The sequence below is a fragment of the Arachis ipaensis genome, chromosome B05 (assembly GCF_000816755.2).
Source record: "Arachis ipaensis cultivar K30076 chromosome B05, Araip1.1, whole genome shotgun sequence".
NCBI lineage: Eukaryota > Viridiplantae > Streptophyta > Magnoliopsida > Fabales > Fabaceae > Arachis > Arachis ipaensis.
Genome location: NC_029789.2, coordinates 146,397,329 through 146,421,285, shown reverse-complemented (window position 1 = coordinate 146,421,285; position 23,957 = coordinate 146,397,329). Strand labels below are relative to the sequence as shown.

Genomic DNA, 23,957 nt, shown 5'->3' with positions numbered 1-23,957 from the left:
TTCACATTATTCTTGTAATATATTATATTATTATTATTATTATTATTGTCCGGCTTCATATTATTCTTGTAAGTTATAATACAATAAAATCGTTCGCATTATTTTTTTATAGTCTTTTTTAGTCGATAGATTGAATAACCCCCAATCCTAAATTACACACTTATACATCTACTCACACACTAACCTAGTTACCAACCACTGTTAGAATTCAAATTTGTGTGACTTTGATTTGAGGCAAATACTTTTGCCACCGAATCACATGCCTCGGCCACTTCTATAGTCTATACTCTCATGAAAAAAAACATACATACATTACGGGTCCACAAACAGACAAACGTTAATAAAAGAAAATAAACAAGGTTCATCTTCTCCAAAGTCCAAACTCATATTCAACCAGGCCCATAAGCAACACTTGCTCCTACCTCATAGCGTTCCCGTAACCGATATTCTATGGCCTCGTGCACAGTGCGGCTCACCAATTGAGCCATTCTACTCCTGTATCTGACAACAATCACAGAACTACGTGTCAAACTGAAGCTACATCTTACGAAATATCTTTATCTCTCTATAAATTAATCTCTCTACCGTATAATTTACCATTACATATACACCTCTTATTGACCACGTTAGTTCTAACATAGAGAGGACAAATTCAATGTTCCCCCTGTTACTGACTGTTAGAAACTTTTTCTTTTTGGACTTTATCAGTGTTAGAAACTTAAAAATATACTACTTCCATTTACGTATTGGCCTTTACCCAAAAATAAATCCGGATAACACAATTAGATTTATAAAACAGATTTTTGTTTCTTAACACAAAAACCAGGCTGTCATCTAACATGATCCAAGTCTAATGCAGTTTTATTTAAGATTGAAAGGCCAATCTCCAAAAACAAAACTTCACAGTGGCCCAAATATGAATTTGTCTGGAATTTTTTCGTTTGTTTCTTCTGTTTTTGATTATTTATTTATTTATTTATTTATTATTATTATTTTGGTATTGTCTGGAAGTATTTGATTTTTCATTTCGACATTTTTGAAACTATTATCTGTTTTATTTTCTAAAATCAATATTAATTGATATCGTAAAAGCAAAGCGTATGTTTTTTTTCCAAAGACAGTAAGTTATTTTATTTCAAATGAAAAAAAATATTTTGATCAAATTAAGGACTACACAAAAGAAAGTGGGATTCTCTCATCCTTAGCTTAAACATTAGCGAGACACAATAAAAAAATGAAACTAAGAAGAAAGCAAAACTAGAATTAAGTTGGAACTTCAGTCGGTAAGTTTACAAGTTCTTGATTTTGTTTGATATCAATTGCCAAAAATTCTTCAGAGCAGATGTTTGCAGCATTAGAAAGCCACACTCAAACTTATGATCTATTAATATCATTCAATAGCATTATGGTAATAATATATATGCTTATTCAGGAGACATTTTTTTTAAAACAAAATATAGTATAACTATAATATAATGAAAACAAGACCAGTGCTTAATATCATTCAGATGCAGGTGCATGATGCTTAATATCTATCTGTGTAACTGAAAATGGTAAAGAGCTGAATTTCCATCAAGTGCTTTGTCATAAAAGTATGCTCTGTAATCCTGCAATAATGTTTCCCCATTAAGAGAGAAGGATTATCTTGAGACAATAGCTCCCTTATGGGGGCATAGATTCTTGTTGATGGAGACTGGAGATAGAATGATCATGAGTGATGAACATTGCTATTTCTAACAAGTATACTACTCTGGACAACATACATTAATCTCTAAGTAGCTTTAGAAATGTGAATATGATGTGTTGATATAGCAAGTGTTTGAGCCCTATATTATGTTCTTTAAAACCATATTTTGTGATATCCTTTTTTTACCTTTGCAACAAAAAATGATAAAGAGCAGAATTGCCACCAAGTCCCTTGTTATAGTAATAAGCATTAAAATCTTGTAACAATGTATCCCTATACAGAGGGGGGTTATCTTGTGAAAGTAACTCCTTGATGGGGCCATATATTCTTTGTGATGGGTTATCAAGAGTGAAGAAGCATGCAACTGATACCCTTGGCCCTCTATGGTTTGCCACAACACGGTGCTCCACGCTTTTCAATTTGTCATTAGATATCAGCTGCAAATGGTAACATAAATTAAGATTATTACACGATATATGATTCTGCTCTAGTTACATTATAAATTATGCATCTATTGGAAAGGATTCACATGTCATAAACGGTAGTCCAGTGCTTAAACATCCTGTCAAAAAGGTGTAATGTAGGTGCCTTAACTTAATAATTGTATCGATGGCTGATTCCACGGAAGATTCACACGTCATATAGAGAACAAACAATTGAGATTTAAAATGATCAAATATAGGGTTGAAATGAAATATCATCTCTCTATAAAAAGTTAAAAACTGAAAGATTTTAATAGATTGGAAAAATATTGGACTCACTTGTAGCATATCTCCAATGTTAACTACCAAAGCAGCATGAACAGGGGGAACATTGATCCACTGATTTTGCCACAAAACTTGTAGGCCACCAATGTGATCTTGGAGCAGAATTGTGAGAAAGCCAGGATCTGAGTGTTTGGTAGTGCCAAGAGTGAGTTCAGGCTGAGGACATGGTGGATAATAGTGACACAGAATTGAATGCCCTTTTGCACAATCTATGCTTTCAAGATATTCAGGGTTCAGTCCAAGTGCTTCTGATAACAATCCAAATAAAAGGCTCCCCAATACCTTTATCTGCCTTGAGTACTCCATTATTGCATCCCTGCAAATCAGTTTTATTTCATGGCTAAATTATACAGCATAAGTACCCAAAATTTTGGTTCCCTCTAAATCAAATCACATTTTCCTAAATCATATTAATTCACATCCCACAACTTTCTACTTATATCCTCCCTTGGTTCCTCACAATATCTCTCTGCTTGGCAGACCAAAAACTAATCCGTTGTAAATCGGAATTCTGATCTATTATTGGCTGATGAGTAGATGCATACACAATGCGTAATTTGAACCCGACTGGTGAGCTTTCCAGTCAACCAACTCAACTTAGTGAGATGTCATTTTGATAATTAACTATGGCTTCATATAAGAGCCCATCCGACCAAAGTGTCGCTATAGCCAAGGTAGCAAGACATTATAATCTTCTAGTCAAGTATACGCAATTCGAGTATCGAGAATAAAAATAGTTTCCATAAGTAAATACATAATCTTGATAAATTAATTGCAAAATGTTATTCTGAATATCAAAGTTATATTACGAACCTACAAACCAAATGCAATTCCTGAGGATGAAGAGGATCAGGACCCATAACACACAACAGTGTGTCTCTCCAATTAGCATATCTCGTTCGATACAAATCAAAGTTGCTACCATACTTCACCTTCTTCATCTTATCCCTCGTGTAATACTCTCCCTTCACCTCCTGTGGCAACTCGTGGAACTGACGCGCCGCAGTCAGCGTTTCTTCCAGCACCTTCAATGGCACCCCATGATTTACCACTTGGAACAGCCCCACCGTCTCCGCGGCCTCTCGAACTGCGGCAACCACTTTGGAACGGTCTCCGGAGACACCCTTGAGGTCGATGACCGGAATCGTGAACTGGGACGGAGTCTGGTTGTCGGCGGCGAGTTCTTCCGGAGGGCGGATGAAGATTTGTGGGAGTTTGGTGATGCCAGAGTCAACGAGGCCCTTGACGCCAGCTTTGGATTCATCGAAGGACTTCAGTTGCTGGAGACGATTGTAAGATTTTGAAACTCCGCCGGTGCCGGCGACAGACATTGTTGGAGAGTGCAAAATGCTTCTAATCTTACAAAGATTTTATTTTCTCACAAAATAGCTTTTGAGAAGAGATGATATTTTGGACTTCTAAAATAATTTCAATGTCATAAATTCCAATTTATCTACATAGTCATTTTCCTTCTTAGTATTTTCTTTGGATTTGGAGGCACCATCTTTAGAATTATCAGTCACAATTGGCTTAACAGGACACGCAATATCACAAGTTATATATCCCCATAATTTACGTCCTTTAAAAAATCTTCGCATAGTTTCAACTCAATGTGCATAGTTGGAGCCAATAAAAATAACAGGAATAGGCTAAAAAACATCTAATTTTTCCATAGTAATAGAAGAAATAGCAAAGGAAAGAAAAAAACTGCAAATTCGAGGCAGAAAACGGAAAAACAGAGCGCGAAATTGAAAAGAGCTCACCAAAAAATCTTAGGGAAGGTCCCACTTGTCCGCCACGTCAGCAGGCACGTCAGCGAACAATGACGCGTGACGGCACCTGAAAGGAGGGAGAGAGACATGCTGGCAGCGAGGTGGACGCGCGGGTCAAACGCGGGTTGGGTCATGCGTTCGCGGGTCGGCCAAGAATAGCTTCGTTACGACCACGTGGCAGCACCAGGAGTGTTAGATCTGCACCAAGATCAATGGCTGCTGAAAGGCTAGAGGGCGAGGAGGGCTCGCGTCGCTAACACGTGGGAGCACGAGAATCGTCCGATTGGAGCTGAGATCCAACGGCAGCTGAACCTTTTAAAGGAGAAACAATGGAGGCGGGCAGCAAGATTCCGGCGGTGCGTGACGGCGCGTCTGGTGGCTGATGGCGGCGATCTTGGCAGCGTTGGAAAACTGACGAAGAGAGGAACACGATGATGTCGGAGGTGACGGACCAAAGCGTCAAAAATAGATCGAAAAACGAGAGGAAACCGGCACGGTCGGATGAGAAAAAGTTATGAACAAAAACTCATTGAAAAAAAAAAAAAACCTTAGGCTTTTGATACCATGTTAAAAACAAGAGATTGAGAGAGTGATCTGAAAAGTGTATTATTGAGTGTGATAAAAGGTACAATATATAAAGGGTATTTATAGGTGCTAAATGAATCAAAGTAATAAAGACATAAAATTCTACAATTAATGTACAGATATACTATATAAATATAGACGATGCTAATTGATCTAAATTGTTTATAATTATTTTCTAACAAATTTCAATGTCATAAAATTAACCCAAATTTAGGTGTTTGAAGACCAAAATATATTTTTATTTTAAAATTAATTTTGTCAAAATTAAATTGAGTTCAATGAAGATATGATTTAATTTCTATTTAGTTATGCCCATCTATTTCTTAGTGATATAGTACGTACTTTTCTTCAGTTACTTTCATATCCTTCTTAAAATGAGCGTTTTTTATTATTGATATCCTTGTTAAATTCATCATTTTCTCAAACATAAAAAAAAAAAAAATTACTCAAAATAGTGTAGTCATTATTCTAGTGATAGTAAAATTTCATAATTTTAGTCACGACAACTCATCTTTCAACTACAAAATATGACCCAAATTCTCCTTTGTATGTCAAAATTTAACATGCATAATTTTATTTATGTCCCAAGTTAGGAGCTATTTATGAGTATGAAGTATTGATCTAAGTGGAATTCCATGCCATAATTAACCCATTAACTTAAAATGGGAAAGAGCTGAATTGCCATGGTCGCGCAGGCCCTTGCTATCATAGTAAGCAATGAAGTCTTTGAGTGATGTATCCCTATACACTGGAGGGTTATCCTCGGACAAGAGTTCTTTGATGGGGCCATACATTCTTCTTGTTTGGTGAAGATGAAGAGTGAAAAAGCATGCCACTGATACTCTTGGCCCTACATGATTTGCAAGTACACGGTGCTCCACACTCTTGAATTTGTCGTTGGACATTAGCTGTAGTATGTATCATATTATAGCACTAGTCTAATCATGCATTTTCAACTCAATTTAAAAGAATTGGACTTACTTGTAGCAAATCTCCAATGTTGACTACTATAGCTCCATGAAGAGGAGGCACATCAATCCAACCATTTTGGGTCAAAACTTGGAGGCCACCAATGTGATCTTGAAGCAGAAGAGTTAGGAAATCGGGATCAGAGTGTCTGGTAGTTCTCATGGTGAGTTCTGGCTCAGGACATGGTGGGTAATAATGGTATAAAATTGAGTGCCCGTTTGCACAATCCAAGCTTGCAAGATGCTCAGGCTTAAGTCCAAGTGCTTCTGATAGCAATTCAAATAACACCTTCCCCAAACCCTTCACTTGCCTTGAATATTCCATTGTCACTTCCCTGCAAATTAAACTAGGTAGTTATGTACTCTGAATTAAGATTAATGTTACGTAACTAATTTTTTTAACCAACATCAGCTAATTAACGTTTTTAAATCATTTTATTTATAAATTTTAAATTATAAATTTAAATATTAAATTTCTTAGTCACCAAAAAAAATATTAAATTTCTTAAGGTTAACTAACTAAAAGTTAGTTTATAACCAATCTGAATTGGTCGAGTAATCAGGTTACTTATCCACTTAAACAAGTGTTGAGAATTTGAATTAAATCTCATTTTATACATGCAACAAACTATGCCAATAAAAATCTTTAAATAGACTCCAAATTCACAACAAATTAGAACTTAACCTCATACCATACCATGGAAATAAAAAAAAAAGTTAATTCACCAACTTTTGAGTGAATTAATTACTAATTAAATCCATAGGATACAAGATTAATCAGTAATTACCTACCTGCATGGGGGAGGCAGTTCTTGAGGATCAAGGGGTTCAGGGCCCATAACATAGAATAGTGTGTCTCTCCAATTAGCATACTTTGATTGATACAAATCAAAGTTGCTAACATACTTCACTTTCTTCATCATCTCCCTTGTGTAGTACTCTCCTTTCACCTCCTGTGCCAGCTCGTGAAACTCACGCGCCGCTGTCAGCGTCTCTTCCAGAAGCTTCACGGGGATCCCGTGATTCACCACCTGGAAAAACCCCACCGTCTCCGCCGCATGTCTTACGCCCGCCACTATTCCGGCGCGGTCTCCGGAGATATCCTTGAGGTCGATGACTGGGATCCTGAACTGGGTCGGTGTCGGTTCTCCCGGAGATGGGTCGCCGGCGGTAAGCTCTTCCGGGGAGCGAATGAAGATTTGTGGGAGTTTGGTGATGCCGGAGTCAACGAGGCCTTTGACTCCGGCTTTAGATTCGTCAAAAGCCTTCAATCGTCTCAAGCGGTCGTTGATTGCGGGATTTCCGGCCCCGGCGACAATCATTGTGATTGTGACACTGTGACAATGATGAGTGTTACAAGATTGAGCTTTATCTCTCTCTCGTCTTTTTTTTATATTGGCATATCGCACGTGCTAATGCTGGCCAAGGTTGTAATTAGCCTCACCTCTCACGTGATGTAAGGTGTTGGTAAATTGAATTATATTTTAGTTAAAACGAGGGTTCAATTTCAAATCTATTGCCACATCGTTTGCAGAATTTGTGGATTTTATATTCTTTTCTTGAGTGTTGTTGCAACTATTTTTTCTCCATAAAAGTCTAATGTGAACATTCATATGGCAGTTGTATAACATAGGAGTGATTTTTGATTGAGAAAAAAATAAAAATTGGTTATGGAATTCAGCGTTTAATGAATTATATATATACTTCACTAAGCTATATTATCACAGCAAATAGCTCCAAATTAGTAACTTTTAATTAATTTAACAACAAACTAAATTCTCTCAATTAACTTAATTGCAGAGAGTACTTCGAATAGAGATTTAATTGTAAAATTTTTTTGCGGAAATAGGGATGGGGCAAAATTTCCTTGAAGTAGGCGCTTGAATTAGCAGGAATTTTATCTCGTCCCGTTAATTTTTGAAATTTATAAATTTATTTAATTGTCTTTAATAGTTTATATCTCATATATGTTAGAGAGAGAAAGAGAGATCAAAATTTTTTAATCCTCATTTGCATAGCCCTTCTTCAATTTATAAATCCCTAGCATCGTCTATACTCTATCCAACCTCTCTGCAGCCTCGCCACTTTCCCATCTCACCGCATTGTCACCCCTCACCGTTTTATCACCTTCTCCACGTCGTTCTCTATATTCGTTGCGTTTCTTTCCACAACTCTATCGTCGTGTTCATTCTCCTCTCTACTACCGCGTCTCCCACCTCATCCACTGCTCAGTGTTCTAGTTTGTCGTGGCGTCCCTCACTGTGTCATTTTGAAAGAAGTCATCATCTAATCGTTTAGACTTTTTATATAAAATCTTACTGATTTTGTATAGGATGGATACTTTCAACTTTATTCCTATGAAAATTAATAATTAGTCAGAATTATTAGAGAGATGAAGAATCAAGTCCCAGCAGAAAATAGGACTCTATAAAAAATGAAGATGGAGAACAATATTCTCCCACACCAGACAATGAAAATGGGGATATGAAACAAATCTGAGGACGAGAATGGAGAGTAGAAAGGCATCTCTTGCTCCGTCCTATCCAGTTGACATCCCTAACACAACTAGAAAATGGATTAATACAGACAGATTTAGTCTTTATTATAGACGGATTTTTCGTTACCGACAAATTTTTACTAGTTACCGACGGATTTTCTCTCTGTAAATTCTCCATCCATTTCCCTGAGACACCGAACTTTCCGACGGATTTTTCATCTGTAATTACAGACGGAATTTTCGGCGGATTTTCTATCTGTAATTACAAACGGATTTTCTGACAGATTTTTTGTCTGTAATTTGAACCTTGGAAAATCATCCCACACTCTGATTACAGACAGAAAATCCGTCTGTAAATCCGTTATTAAGGTAAAATAGAATTTTTTTTAGATTTTTCCATTACAAAATAAACTTGTTTTCATACAAAATAAATATAAATTTAATAAATACAAATTTTTATTGATGGTACAAATAGAAAAACACACCAGTGAGCACAAAGCGCTTTCTTTATAATAAGAAGAAATTATTTTCATGCAATAATACAATCTGAATACATTAGATGACAAGTAACTACTAATGGACTCATCAGGATTCAATATCCTAATTTATGGATAGCTTCATTTTTTCTTGAGTTTCTTGTAATGGTGGCAATATACTTGCTTCTTGAGATTCTTGTGTTAGAATTTGGTTGAATTAGTCCCACATTGCTTAGGATAGCAAATGGAGTGAGTGACCTGGCTATAAATATAAGGCTAAGTTCTCCATAATTTTTGCACCAGTCAGAAACACTTTAAGCTTGTATCTGATTTTTCTTTTCCTCTATACTCTTTGATTAGAGAGTGTTGTGAGGTGTAGTTAGATATTTGCTTTGAGAGAGTGTGGGTGTACTGGGGCGCCGGTGTTAAAGAGAAAGAAGTCTATGTGTTGTAACAATTTTCACATAGTGATAATCTCTGGTTGTCATTTGACAACGGCCATGGTTTTTTCTCCGGTAATTGGAGTTTCCACGTTAAATTCTTGTGTTGTGATTGTGTCTATTTTATTTCTCTGTCAAAGGTGTTTTCTAAAGGGGGAATGGTGTCTTATTCCCAACAAGTGGTATCAGAGCTTCGGTTCGGTGGGATTTATTCTTAGTATGCTCTGTGGTTGCAGCCTAGTCTGACCTTCCACATCAGAAAAGAATTTTGTCCTGTAGCTTGAGGTTGATCTTTGGTTGCTGTTGTTGTTGCTGGAAGGCAGTGTGACACTATGAGAGTGCAGTTTGGAAAGGTTCTGGCTAAGGAAAGACCTGATATTTAAGTGTGTTCATTGTGACCCACCTCTCTTTCCTGGGGACCCTTCCTAGTGCACGGTCTACAATTGAGTTATACTATTTCAGTATACGATTGCAACAATGTCAGGATATTCAAGTGCTGTGAAGCTTGAAATAGAGAAATTTGATGGAAGAATCAATTTTGGCTTGTGGCAAATACAAGTCAAGGATGTGTTGATACAATCAGGTTTGCACAAGGCGTTGAAGGAGAAGATCTCTGGTTGCTCTCTCTATGAGAGAAGATGATGTTCTCTAGAAGACAAGAAGTATCCTCATGGTATTGCCGCACTGCCATGGATAAGGATAAGTTGTGGCAATCGGGTCCACAAATTGCACACGGGTATTGGTTGGCGTTGAGATGCAAGGTGTGTGGTGGAGTTAGGTCGATGGCTGAAGAACTTCCAGGAAAAGTCAATTTGGAAGTTGCACCATGAATTTTCAGCAAGGTTTTGATCTGTACTAAGACAAAATGCTTGGAATGGTCTAATTCCAAGTGAATATACTTTCATGGTGGAGTATGATAGTTCTATGAACTATGATTGTCGGTATAGACAATGGCAGCAAAGAATTGTCGGTGTTGACAATGGAAGCTGAAGATGTGTGACTATTTCAATCAAGGTGGAGATTGTTAGGATTTGGTTGAATTAGTCCCACATTACTTAGGATAGCAAATAGAGTGAGTGGCCTAGGCTATAAATATGAGGCTAAGTTTTCCATAATTTTTGCACCAGTCAGAAACACTTTAAGCTTGTATCTGATTTTTCTTTTCCTCTATACTCTTTGATTAGAGAGTGTTGTGAGGTGTAGTTAGATATTTGCTTTGAGAGAGTGTGGGTGTACTGGGGTGCCGGTGTTAGAGAGAAAGAAGTCTATGTGTTGTAACAATTTTCACATAGTGATAATCTCTGGTTGTCATTTGACAATGGTCGTGATTTTTTCTCCGGTAATTGGAGTTTCCACGTTAAATTCTTGTGTTGTGATTGTGTCTATTTTATTTCTCTGTCAAAGGTGTTTTCTCAAGGGGACATGGTGTCTTATTCCCAACATCTTGGTCCATCAAAATTATTCGCTACTTCCCACTTTCTGAGCAGAGGATGTCTACCTTACTATATCCGATCTACACTCAGACAACAAATAAAGCAATTATTAGAAAAAAGAACCAAAAAGGAGTTGTTACCACTGCAGTTACTTTTGATTAAATTTCAAGTATCTGCCTGCAACAATTTTCAAGATGAAACTAAGATGAGTACTTACCTCTGCAGTTACTTTTGATTCAAGAAAGATCAATGGCCATGATTTAAGCTCAGTTTCTTCAATCGGAGGTGCTGGTGGATTCCAAAGTATGAAATAAGGAAGAAGCGCATATGCACCGTCAAAACTGAAAGTAAAAAGAAGGGCCAAAAAGGAACTTTGCTTTTTGAGCTGTAGAACATCATAGTCAACATTGCAAGGACATGCAAAGTAATAACAGAATTAACATTTCAATTAACATTAACAAACTATGTTAATTTTTTAGGGAATATCAGATTCAAAGTGAAATACCTCCTTCCTGTAAGAAATAGCAGCATGCTATTGGCTAAGGGCCACAAACCCATTATGTACCACAATGACACAAGCACTTCATTCATTCTGAAACCATCATCTCCTTTCAAATTCAGAAGCTTTTGCAGAAAATACATGTCCCTTGACTAATACAGGGGCGGGGGAAGAATTAATCCAAAAATTTAATAAAAAACAAAAAAATATGAAAATGAATGACATTAGGGAATAATAATTTAATTTTTATATATTACATCCAATCATATCTTACAGATAAATTAAAAAAGAAAAAAAGAAAAACAGTTCATTTTCACACCAAATATCTCAAAAAGAAACTGCTTTTAACTATATAAAACACCTAATTAGATGTCATTTTAAAAAATAATTTTACACCCACATTAGTATTCTCTTATTCTATCAAATCCAATCTTTTACCCAAACCATTCAAGTAGCAAGTATGAACACAACTACTTTTACAAATGTAGCAAAATATGACTAAATATCTGATTATAATTTCTAGATATTAGCAAAGTAAAGGAGTTGTTACTTGCAGAAATTAGCTGAAAATTTATTGATGGAATTATGCATTCATAATAAATTAATAGCAGTATCACTAAATACAAAGTATTGAAACTGATGGCAGCTTATGATATACTTTACGCTTTTCAGACTTAAATACTTAATCTTGGTAAACTTCAATATTGAAGAATAGATAATTTTTTCCACATCAAAGCTTGTCTAACATTGACATTCAATTCAAACTTTCTTTTTAATGAAAGAACAATCTCTTTGAAAGACAGAGAAATTTTTATTGTCCTATCCATTTCTTTGCACCAAGTTTATCAGCTATATGTGTATATTGCCATGTTCACAGCATTTCAAAATCTGAAAGACTATAACCCCAATTATAGATCAGTTACGGATTTCTGTAGCTGTTAATTCAAATATATAAAAATGTTTCGTACCAGACTAAGAGCTGTGGTCCCAAGAAGCAGCAAATATAGTTTATCCTAAAATTAATAAAATATCAGAATTCTTATTAGTTGGCAATAATTAAGTATCAATCTATATCACCATTTCTGTCTTTTTGGGTTTAATGGATAAAGCAAAATCACTATATAATAAGAACATCAGGGATGGTTTTTGATTAGAAACCGTTAAACTATCAAAGACTGGATTCATCAATATAGTCACAACCATTTTAGCACAAACCTCAACTAGATGAAGATTAGAAGCACGACTGAGAAGAGAAAATGAACATGAATCAACATGGTTCAGAGAAAATGAACATGAGTTCCAGATGCTACCAGAATGTCAACATGGTTCCAGAGAAAATGAACATGAATCAACGTTCCAATGCTGGCTAGGAAAAGAGTAGCAAAAAGATTGCAAATAGATTCAATCTACAGAAAGAACATGTCAGATTCTTGCTATAAAATACTTTTTACCACCAAGCATTCCAGTTAAGAAACTATGTTCATGAAATAATCAACAAATTTGTAAATGACAGAAAAATGAGAACCAGATTGTAAACAATGGCTTTCTAGAAGAAATTTTTACAAATATCCCAGTCTTGTGAAGAACATAAATCAAAATAACCAATGAAATGTGCATGGATCTTATTAAAAAGCAATACATTGCACAAAGCTACATCAAGCATGTAACAATCAACTGCTATTTAAATGGAATAATTCCTTTTTGGTGTTTATCTTTGCCGCTTTTGAAACATTTAGACCTTTCACGTACCCAATTCACATGAAATCTAAGTGCAATCTCATCTTATTCCTTGCTGTACTTGAATTTATGCGGCAACAAAATTCATGGAGATATTCCAAAGTCGGTTTTCGACCTTGTGAACTTAACTGAATTGTGTTTGTCATCAGATAACCTAACAAACTTCAAAGGTAAACTGACACCAGAACTTACCTGCTCAAAAGTTTAGTTTCTAGAGATACACCTTCTCTAAGAGAAGCAACCTGCCAAAATTAAAATGAAGAAGGACACAAAAAATCAGCAAAGGCAGCACAAGGAGTAAAGCAGTTTCTATTGGTAAGTATTAAGCAAATAAAAAATCAAACTCAAATATACATTAATATAAACAATGGTATTATATATTAATATTGTTAGATTTCAAAGCTCAGTTAATATCTTTTTTTTTTTGGTTTGGAAAAAGGAGAAGAGGAGGAGGAACCCTCACCTATTTATCAAGCTCCCTAGCTCTGGCCTCCACTTCTTGGCGTTTTTTCTCTACAACTCTTAACTGTCAATATAATCAAGCAAATATGTTAAATATCACATAATTTGAGTTTAAAATCAACTTTGTTAGGCCAGAAGAGCGCCACCTTTTCTAATATAACCTCATTCTCCTCTTGTAGCATATCCAGCTGCAAAATAAAAGATGAATCAGCTTCAAAGCACATACTTTATGAATTACCAAATCAGCACCAGTATAAAGATTATAAGATTCAATTTTTGGAGATAGAAAATTTGATGCATTCGAATATATACTTCATCATGGAGTGCAAAGGTATTACTGCTGCCGCAGAGCGAACCAAAACTGTCGGTCTTTCAGCTGAGGTCGACCGCACCAAAAGAGTATGTTTTGCAAAATTCTGACCTAACTAAATGAAAAGCACCAAAATCTTATTAGCACAAGAAGAACGAGGTGAATAACAATTGAATCGGATCCATAATTTTAATACTTAGATCACACTTAATCACTATCAATGGCGCCAAACCAAGATAGATATATGGTTGGTTAAGAAAACCAATAAGAAACTTAAAAACCGTCCATCTAATGGAAATTAATTATAACTTAGACTTATAAACAAAATCAATAACAGCAAGCGAATATTCATATATTCATCTAATGGAATCAGAGGATTGGAGTTCCTTCACAGAAAGCTTGCCATCTCTGTCTCTGTAATAAAATTCTAAATTATTTTGAGAAGATAGAAACTAAAAAGAAAAATTGATAAACCTAAAATTGGCACAGAAAAATTGAGCCCTAAGCAACAGAATCATAAAATCAGAGTATACCTCTTTATAGCCGTGGAGTGTTATCTGGGGGAGCCTGGTGGTTACTCTGAGGAGAATCTCACGGATGACGATGTTAGACACGGTGGCGAAGCGGTGGAAGAAAAACGCCGATGGTGGCCAAAGGAGGAGGAGAAGCGCGTGGGGACGAGGGAGAGGCTCCGGGAGCGAAATTGGCGGAGGTGTATGAAGCGAAGGGGTGGGAAAAGGAGCACGAGGAGGACGACGTCTGGTTTCTGGAGGAAGGGGAAGCCACTGCGGCCATTGTTGAATTGATTCGAATTGGATGTGACTGAAACTCGTGCGATGAGGAGACACGTGCAAGCGGCGGCAGCAGCGGCGAAAGAAGAAGCTCGTGGAAGGAGAGAGGAAGAAGCTCGTTTTAGTTGAGTGGAGTGTGAATGGAGCTCAAAAGAGTGGGGGTAGAATTAGGTTTAATCTAATATTTTTCGACGAAAAATTTTAAATTACAAACGGATTTTTCGTCTGTAATAATTTAATAAAACGCAGTGTTTTGTCTATTTAATTACAGATGAATTTTCCGTCTATAAACATTTCCTACGAAAAAAATTAATTTTTTTGACAGAATTATAGACGGATTCTCTTTTCCATCTGTAATTTATGCTAATTCATTTTTTTGTTTTTCGACAAAAAATTCCTCTAAAATTTCGTCTATATTTTCATGAGATAAAATTCATCAAAAATATCCTTTTTCAAAAAAAATATTGTATAATATTAAAAAATTTTAAATATTTTTAAAACATTAATATTTTAATAATTTTAATTATTAAGTTTTATTATAAAAAATATATATAATATATTAATTAAAATCAACTATTAAAATGAGTGAAAGATGAGTGTTTTAAAAATATTTCAAAATTTTTCTCATTATTACCATAATGCTTTTGAGTGAGATTAAAAGATCATAGGCTTGAGTATGACTTTCTAAAGCTGCAAACATAAGTTCGGCTTTTATTACATCAATTAATATTGATTTTTGAAAATAAAATTATAATAACTCCAAAATGTTGAAATTAATAATCAAATACTTCCAGGAGGCAACCAAAAAAAAACCAAAAAAAAAAGGATTCCAGACTAAACCAGCATATTTGGGACACTAAAGTTATGTTTTGGGGTTTGGGCCTTTCAATATTAAATAAAAAAGCGTTTATAAATCTAAGGGAAAAAGACAGATAGGTCATGATTTTTCAAACTTTTTATAAATACATTTCTGATAAAATTTAAATATAAAAAAGTCTCTGACTTTAACAAACGGAGGACAATTTAGTCCTTTCGTCTATTTGCCTCTCATACACCTAACGAAATTGGCTGACGTGGCTGAAACGGTGTACAGGTGTCCGTTACGGTGCCACGTTGGAAGGGGAAAAAAGTTCGAAGGACAAATAAGTCCTTGACGTCATTTTACAAATAAAGTTCGAAGGACAAATAGGTCCTTGAGAATTTTTTTTTCATTATACTTCTATTATGCTTCTATTATGAGAATTTAGTTTATAAAATTAGGCTAATTTTTTTTGTATGGAAAAAATATTGGTGTTTTTGTTGAAAATGGGAGAATGTGGTGTAATTATAGATGGGTGAATTTTTTTTGTAGGAAGTCAACACGTGGGGGGCGTGGTAAACACGTGACATCATTCTGGCCAACACGTGGGGGCGTGTTGAACACGTGGCAGCATCTTAGCCAACACGTGGGGGCGTGTTGAATAATTTCCACAATACTGTAATACACTTCAAATGTCAATATTCAACCAAAACACCAATTTTCTTTCCATATTAAAAATAATTTCTGATAAAATTATGCTTGTATTTTGAAATCTAGTTAACTTGTTTTATTCTACAATTTAAATTATTTGTATTAAAATTATAGAAATTGGGCTTGTTATGTTTCTACTCTTTTTTTTAAATTGCATTAGTTTAGTTTTAGTGCATTTGTGTATTATATTAGAATTTGTTAAATTGCATTAGTTCAGTTTTCATCATACCATTGGCATTAGTTAGCATCAGTTCATTTATGCATCAAGTTAGCATTAGTTCATTTGTGCATCATTCATGTATTAAGTTAGCATTAATGCATTTGTGTATTATATTAGAACTAGTATTTTTATGCATAATAACATTACGAGAATATTTTTTTTAAAAATTATAGTTCACTTTGTTCTAACAGTATAAATTATGCATGACACAAAAGATTTATAAAATCAAACTACTTTTACAAAAAAGTCGTAAGTTGACAAAAGTTTCTGACTAAGAAGACCAAGATATCTGCAAATAAAAAATTAAATAATAAGATTTTTAGTTATTATTTTTATATGAAAAAGTCTAATTTTTTATTAGTAATTAATTTTAACATTCATTATCTAAAATTTAAAATAATTTAATGTGTATAATTTTACATTTAAAATATTTTAATTGTAAAAAAATATCGAATGACATATTTTGATTTGTCAAATTACTAATATAAAATATAATTATATATAGAGTAAAAATAGTAGAGAGAAATATAAAAATGGAGAGAGGTAGATGAGAGAATTTAGAAAATGAGTTTATTAATTTTGAAAAAAAAAATTTTCAAAGACCTATTTGTCCTTCGAACTTTATTTGTAAAATGACGTCAAGGACTTATTTGTCCTTCGAACATTTTTTTCCTTCCAACGTGGCACCGTAACGGACACCTGGACATCGTTTCAGCCACGTCAGCCACTTCCGTTAGGTGTATAAGAGGCAAATAGACGGAAAGACTAAATTGTCCTCCGTTTGTTAAAGTCAGAGACTTTTTTGTATTTAAATTTTGTTAGAGATATATTTATCAAAAGTTTAAAAAATCAGGGATCTATTTGTCTTTTTCCCTAAATCTAACGGTGTTAGCTGGCCAAACCCAAAAAAAATGGTATTAGCTGGCCGAAGGCCAATTGCCAATACGTAAATCAATGGAAGTAGTGTATTCGAACAACAAAAATGTTATTTATATACTAAAATTAATTCTCAAGTATATAAATATATGTATAATTTAATTTATTTATAATATATATTTATATTTTAATATATATTTTATACTGATAGTTAATTTTAGTAATTATATAATTTTGATATATATATATAATATAGTTGTTCTAACAATGAGGAATCGCACATAACTTGGCCAATAACATTAGGTAAACCAAAAAAAGGTGATTATGAAAATAACATTACGAAATTGCATCCAATGCCAAATGTTTTTGCTTTGGTCGATTCAATTTTAAGTGACTGTTTCTTATTTCAGATGTTTTATATTTGTCTTGAAGGAATTGGTATTGATATTTTACTGCGGATAAGTAAAAATTTCTTACATAAGTTACATTGTAGTTATATTTGATGATATATCGTACACATTTTGATTTCATTAATTTTTTTTTTGTGACAATTTTGATTTCATTAATGATCAATAGCCCAAGTGGTCTTTATTAATTATGTTTAAAAATATCTAGAAGAAAAATTCAAAAGGCATTTATCTAACACACGGGCTTTTGGTATAACATATCAAATAACATGAAAAATTTTTTAGTGTGTGTTTGAAGGGAAAATAGGAGAAAGGAAATGAGAGGAAAAAAAAATAAAAAAAAAATCTTTTTTTATTGCAGGCGGAAAGGAGGTGGTGTAAGAGTGTGACGTACCTTGGGGGGAGAGCCAGTCTCCCCCTTATATACATGTCAGTAGTGGACCCCTTCAATGGCCAGGCCCATACCCTCAAGGGCGCTGTCCTTCGGCTGTGTGCAAGCCGTACGAGACGCGTGTCCGGGTCGGGTGGAGGGCGCATTACTGGGCCGGCGAGAACTCGGGTCGGGTTGACCCGCGTGAGTTTGGGCCAGGCCGTAACAGTGCCCCCGACGCGTCAGCGATGGCCGTGGGGGCCATTGGGGGCGCGTGATGTTTACACTCGTGCGTTGTCGTCGGGTCGGCTGATCGTGGGAGGGACGCGTCTCTTGCGCGCGTGTCTCTTGGTCTGCTGTGGCATCTGTTTGCCGTTTCGTTCTCCGCGCTGGGCATTTAATGCTCATAATGATTTGAAAAAAACCCGTGCGCAAAGACTGTCTTGCCCCTGCTTCCTTTCGCGCTTTTGGGGGTGGTTTTTAAACAGTTTTTCTCCCTATCCACCTCCCACTCCCACTATTTCCAACTCTTTTTCTCCCTAACATCCAAAGCTTTCTGTGCGAACTCCCTCTTGCTCCAACTTTCAGTCCATATTTCCTTCATCGTTCCAGGTAATCCTCTGGTTTCTTTCTTCTGGTATCTGTGTTATGTTCTGTTGTTGTGTGATTTGCTGTTTGCGTTTGTTGCATGGCTGGTTTATTTTTGTTGAGAGGTTTTTCAGTGCTGGGGTAGGTGAGTTAGGGAAGGGGTACCATTCCAGGATAGGCTTTTTTGGGTGGTTTGTGAGGTAGGCGTAGTTTTTAGCCGTATCTGGTCATGATTGAGTTGAAAAGGTGTAGTTTCTGAGTTTTTTCGGGCTCCCGACCTCATAGACTAACGGAGTGGTACCCCGCTGTAGGTATGCCTCGCGTTGTCTCCCGGTCTTCCGGATCTGCTGCGGCTTACGACCCGTATGCTTGGGTGACTGATGATATAAGGAGTTCACCCAACCAGATGGACTTGGAGGAATTGACGGAGTTCCGGCAAGCCGGCTACTTGTGTGGGGGTACTGACGAGGAGGCCAACTACGAGGCCATTGTCCCGCTTCCCCATGAGCGTATTTATGAGCTCAATTTTCATTCCCCCCGTGTCCCCGATTGGATCTGGTTTTATAAGTCCATGTTCACGCAAGTTGGCGTTCGGATACCGTTCTCCGAGTTTCAAATGGCGCTGCTGAACTGGATATCCGTCCCCCCGTCCCAACTTCATCCGAACAGCTGGGCTTCGATCCGCTGCTTCGAGATGGTCTGCGAGTACTTGGAGCTACCGGCGTCGGTGGACGTTTTTCTCTTTTATTTCAACCTTACCAACCCTTCCAAACAGGGGAAAGCGAGAAAAGGGTTTCTTTCTTTTCGTGCTGCCCAGGGTAGGAAGATTTTTAGCCTTTTTGAGGACTCCTACCATGGTTTTAAGGATAAGTATTTCAAGGTTCGTCCCGTCAAAGGTCGTCACCCCTTCTAGTTGTCGTTAGAGGGGGAGCGTCTCATCCAGACTTACTGGAGCTTTGGCGCGGGGTCGAATCCTTTTGTTAAAGTGTCGTACAAAAGGTTGTCGGCTGTAGATAAGCAGATAGCGAACGTCCTTCTTGCTATCTTTGAAAAGAACCCCGTGAACCCCCATCTTCTTATGGGTGAACAGGAGGCCGCCAGGAGCTATATTCGTGAGTTGTTTTCCTTGTTTGCCTATGTTTGTCATTGTTTTTTCTCTTTCCGATCTAACGACTAGTTGTGCTTGTTGTTTGTTGCAGTGGAAATGTCTGCCACCGTGACCGGTCTTGAGAATCTGATGAAGACCTTTTTTGAGGTAAGTGATGACGAGAATGCCGAAGAGAAGGACGTCGGCAAGTCGGAGGGTCCTTCAGGGGAGAAAGAGGGTCAGGCTTCTCCTGTCCCGGAAACCGAAACGTCGGGAAAACAGGCCGCAGGGGGTCAGGCTTCTCCTGTCCATGAGGAAGGGGGCGCTGACGGGCACGTGACTCTCACCCCTCATCCGGATAGTGACGTGGAGCTTATCCACACTCCCAAGAAGCGAAAGATGTCTTCCAGCCCGGAAGGGGCCCTTACCGTAATGGAGAGGAATTTTGATGCTTCCAAGTTCATTGACTCCCAACTGATACCCGGGACAGAAGAGCATTTTCATGCAACCGAGCTGTCCGGGCAGGCGAGGTGGATGTATCGCACCTTGCTTCGTGGGGCCGTGATAGCTCAGAAGGCCGAGTTTGAGTTATCCGGTATGGAGGCGCTTCGGAGGAAGCTTGAGTCTTCTGTTAAGGCGAACAATGACTTTAAGGCTCAAGTTGAACTCCTCCAGGGTCAGCTGTCCGAGATGGGGGGAAAGCTTAATGCTGCTGAGGAGAAGTCGTCGTTTGTTGCGGATAGGTTGAAGGCGTCTGATGAGACCGTGGCCCGGCTTCTTGAGCGTGAGATGACATTGGAAGGTCAACTGAACGCCGCTCAGGGTCGGGTTGTCGCCTTGGAAAAGGAGCGGGAGCAGGCCGTCTCAGAGGCGAAGGCCGCTAAGGCCGAGGCCGTTGAGCTTAAGAAGAAGCTTAAGGTGGCCAAGGAGCAAGGGAAGAATGCCATCTTGATGACCGAAGATGCCCTGAAGGCTCAGCTGAAGATTGCTGCTCCTGATTTCGAGACGTCGTCAATTGGTGTTTTCAAGACTATCCAGGACGGGAAAATTGTTGATATGCCGAGGAGATGAAGTCTCGTAACTTAGGATATTTTGTAATGCATTTGCTGAACAACTTGTTGATACTTTGTCGTTTTGTTTGCCTTGAACAATTTACTTGTCCGTTCCTTATTTTGACGCTTTATAAGTTATCGTCGTTTGATTGCTATGATTTTTGCTTGTTTCATTATTTTGTCGTGTTGCCGTTATCGTGTTATCGTTTATTCTGGGCGGGCTTATTTCTTGTGCCCGTCTCGCCGTTTTCGCATTTGGCAGCAGTTCGGACCGATTCGGTCGCGTAGTCGTCGAATTGGTTGAGGCCTATGAGCCGTCTGGCTCCCGGGGTGATCAATCCCGGGGTGCCGTTTTAGGTTTTGGTCATGAGAAACAGATATGAAGTAAGAAAGTTTTAACAAGTAAAGAATTTGAACAAGTGAAAATTACTCGTCAGTTGGGCAAGTATTTGACAAAGTAAGTAAACAAGATGGATTAATCATGTGGACAGGGCAAATATTAACTATTTGGCTAGACTCCCTGGCCGGTGAGCCGGTGGGTCAGGAGTAGAACCTCTTTAGGTTACCTGCGTTCCATGTTCTGGGTACTTCCTTGCCGTCAAGTTTTTCGAGTTTGTAAGCGCCCTTGCCGAGTACCTCCCTTACCCTATAGGGACCTTCCCAATTTACCGCCAGCTTACCTTCCCCTGGGGTCGGGACGCCGATGTCGTTGCGTCACAGGACGAGGTCCCTTTCTTCGAAGTCTCGTTTGAGGACTTTTGCGTTGTAACGCAGGGCTATTCTTTGTTTCAGTGCCGTTTCTGTTAGGTGAGCCATCTCCCTTGTTTCCTCGATCAGGTCTTTCTCGACCGCTTCGCTCATGCCCGCGAGTAGTAGTCGGGGGCTTGGTTCGCCGATTTCGACTGGTATCACCGCGTCGACCCCGTATGTTAGGCGAAAGGGGGTTTCCCCCGTGGCGCTTTGCTCGGTTGTCCGGTAGGACCATAAGACGGAGGGGAGTTCGTCGGTCTCGCCTGATCTGTCCTCACAACTATACGGTGACTCTGGAAGTATTGTCTTAACCTTCGGGAGGATACTAGGAGCGCCAGCGCCAGTCTTTCCAGTTTACTGTACCTCAGCTCTGGTCCCTGGAGTGCCCTGCTCACGAAGTAGACGGGCTGTTGTGTCCTTGCTTCTTCTGTAACGAGGACCGCGGCAAGCGCTTCCTCGGTTACTGATAGGTAGAGGTAGAGCAGTTCTCCGGCTCTGGGTTTCCCGAGGACTGGTGGTGCCGCCAAGATTTGCTTGAAGTGGTTGAATGCCTCTTCGCACGCTGGTGTCCATTCGAACGTCATTCCCTTTCTCATTAAATTGAAGAAAGGCAGGGCCCTTGCTGCCGATGCGCCGAGGAAACGGGACAAAGCTGTCAATCTCCCAGCAAGTCTCTGGACGTCTTTGATGCAACCCGGACTCTTCATTTGAAGGACCGCTTGGCATTTTTCGGGATTTGCTTCCACTCCTCTTTGAGTGATCATGAAGCCCAGGAACTTTCCGGCCTCCATGGCGAACGCGCATTTGAGCGGATTAAGCCTCATGCCGTGTTGTCGTAGGGACGAGAAAATGCCGTTAAGGTCGCTCAGGAGATCGTCAGGTCGGGCGGTCTTTGCGAGTATGTCATCTACATAGACTTCCACTGTTTTGCCCAGGAGTTCGCTGAATATCTTATTCATCAACCTTTGGTATGTGTCTCCTGCATTTTTTAGACCAAATGGCATTACCTTGTAACAATAGATGCCCCCTGGCATTATGAACGCCGTTTTTTCCTCGTCGGGTCGGTGCATCGGTATCTGATTGTACCCTGAGTAGGCATCCATGAAGCTCAGGTATCTGTACCCTGCCGCCGCGTCGACAAGCGCATCAATATTAGGTAGGGGGTAGCAGTCCTTGGGACAAGCCTTGTTGAGGTCAGAGTAGTCCACGCACATTCTCCACCTCCCGTTGTGTTTTTTAACCAGAACCACATTCGACAACCAAGTCGAGTAATCCAATTCCCGGATGAATCCCGCTTCTAAGAGGCTGGCCGTTTGCTTGGCTACTTCGTCCGCCCTTTCCTGCGACATTTTCCTCCTTCTCTGGGCCACTGGTTTGGCCCCTGCCTTTACGGCCAGGTGGTGCGACATGAGCTGGGGGTCTATTCCCGGCATGTCGGCAGGTGTCCAGGCAAAGAGATCGGCATTAGCCCTGATCATCTCCATCAAAGGCTCCTTTATTCCGTGCGGGAGGTTTCTGTTTATGAATGTGAATTTATCGTCCTCCTCGCCGACTCTGAACTTTTCCAAGTCTCCTTCTGGCTCTGGTCTGGGTTTGTCGTCTACCCTGGCGTCCAGGTCGGCCAGGAAAACCCCTGACGCCTCCTTTGATTTTTTTCTGAGAGAAAGGCTGGCATGGTCGCAAGCGACTGCCGTTTCCAAGTCGCCCCGGAGGGATCCCACGGATCCGTCATCGGTGATGAACTTCATCACCAGTAGTTTCGTACTGATAGCTGCCCCCAGGTCGTTAATGGTCTTTCTCCCCAGGATGATGTTATAAGCCGTCGAATCTCGTAATATTACAAAGTATGCCATGATTGTCCTCCGTCTTTGCCCTTGTCCCACAGAGGTCGGGAGTGTGATAATTCCGTCCGGCTTGATGAAGTGGTCACCTAACCCTACCACACCGTGCTGGTGGGTCGTCAGGTCGGAATCTCTCAATCCCAGGGCATCGAAAACGTTTCGGAACATGATGTTTGAGTCTGCCCCCGTGTCTACCAGGATTCGTTTGACGAGGCCAGTTCCGACCCTAGCCGTGATGACCATGGGCGGACTTTCCGGCGCTTCGTCGAACCATTGGTCCTCCGGGCCGAAAGAGATAGGTGGGAGACCCTTAAGACCTCTACCAGGTGGGGCGGAGATCGCTAAGACCTTGGCATCTTTCTTCTGCGCCGATTTCGACCTCGGGGCGGTATTCCTGGCCGTCACCACATTTACCACCGTGAGACCGTGGTCGTCACCCTCTGGCTCCTGTCGTCGTCTTGTTGGTCGGGATCTGTCCTCGTTGTCGTTGTCCCGGTTGCGTCTCCTTGGTTCCCTTATAAGGTGGGAGAAGTCGGCGAGTTTGCCGTCCCTGATAGCTTGCTCGAGGGCATCCTTTAGGTCAAAGCAGTCTTGGGTCTTGTGCCCGTAACCCTTGTGATACTCGCAGTAGAGGTTCTTGTTTCCTCCCGTCCTGTCCTTCAGTGGTCGGGGCTTCGACAGTATCCCCTTTTCTGCTATCTGTTGGTAAACTTCAGTGATCGACGCCGTGAGGGGGGTGTAGTTGGTGAACTTCCCAACTCGGGGGAACGGTTTGGGTGGTTTACTCGGACCGCCGTCCTTGGCGTGTTCCTTTGGTCTTTCTCTGGCTTCG

General features: G+C 39.0%; 2 protein-coding genes and 1 long non-coding RNA gene across 15 annotated transcripts; all 3 read right to left on the bottom strand.

The window, feature by feature from the left end:
- Positions 1,285-4,705, bottom strand: LOC107644785 (1-aminocyclopropane-1-carboxylate oxidase homolog 1). The gene is made up of 3 exons (XM_016348712.2): positions 3,268-4,705; positions 2,449-2,770; positions 1,285-2,124 (listed from the first exon to the last, which is right to left on the bottom strand). The coding sequence occupies exons 1-3, from the start codon at positions 3,783-3,785 to the stop codon at positions 1,870-1,872; spliced, it is 1,095 nt and encodes a 364-aa protein (XP_016204198.1). The 5' UTR covers positions 3,786-4,705; the 3' UTR covers positions 1,285-1,869.
- LOC107644783 (1-aminocyclopropane-1-carboxylate oxidase homolog 1-like) lies at positions 5,299-7,180 on the bottom strand. Its single transcript, XM_016348711.2, has 3 exons — positions 6,572-7,180; positions 5,793-6,114; positions 5,299-5,719 (listed from the first exon to the last, which is right to left on the bottom strand). The coding sequence occupies exons 1-3, from the start codon at positions 7,099-7,101 to the stop codon at positions 5,456-5,458; spliced, it is 1,116 nt and encodes a 371-aa protein (XP_016204197.1). The 5' UTR covers positions 7,102-7,180; the 3' UTR covers positions 5,299-5,455.
- LOC107644781 lies at positions 10,634-14,594 on the bottom strand. 13 transcript variants are annotated; one of them, XR_002347592.1, is made up of 10 exons: positions 14,167-14,594; positions 13,636-13,744; positions 13,470-13,511; positions 13,325-13,387; positions 13,054-13,103; positions 12,340-12,530; positions 12,093-12,137; positions 11,131-12,020; positions 10,843-11,010; positions 10,634-10,705 (listed from the first exon to the last, which is right to left on the bottom strand). It is a non-coding gene; the product is annotated as an uncharacterized LOC107644781 (long non-coding RNA). The 13 variants fall into 13 exon arrangements; XR_002347586.1 differs by having other exon boundaries at positions 13,325-13,511; positions 13,636-13,748; XR_002347585.1 differs by having other exon boundaries at positions 13,325-13,511.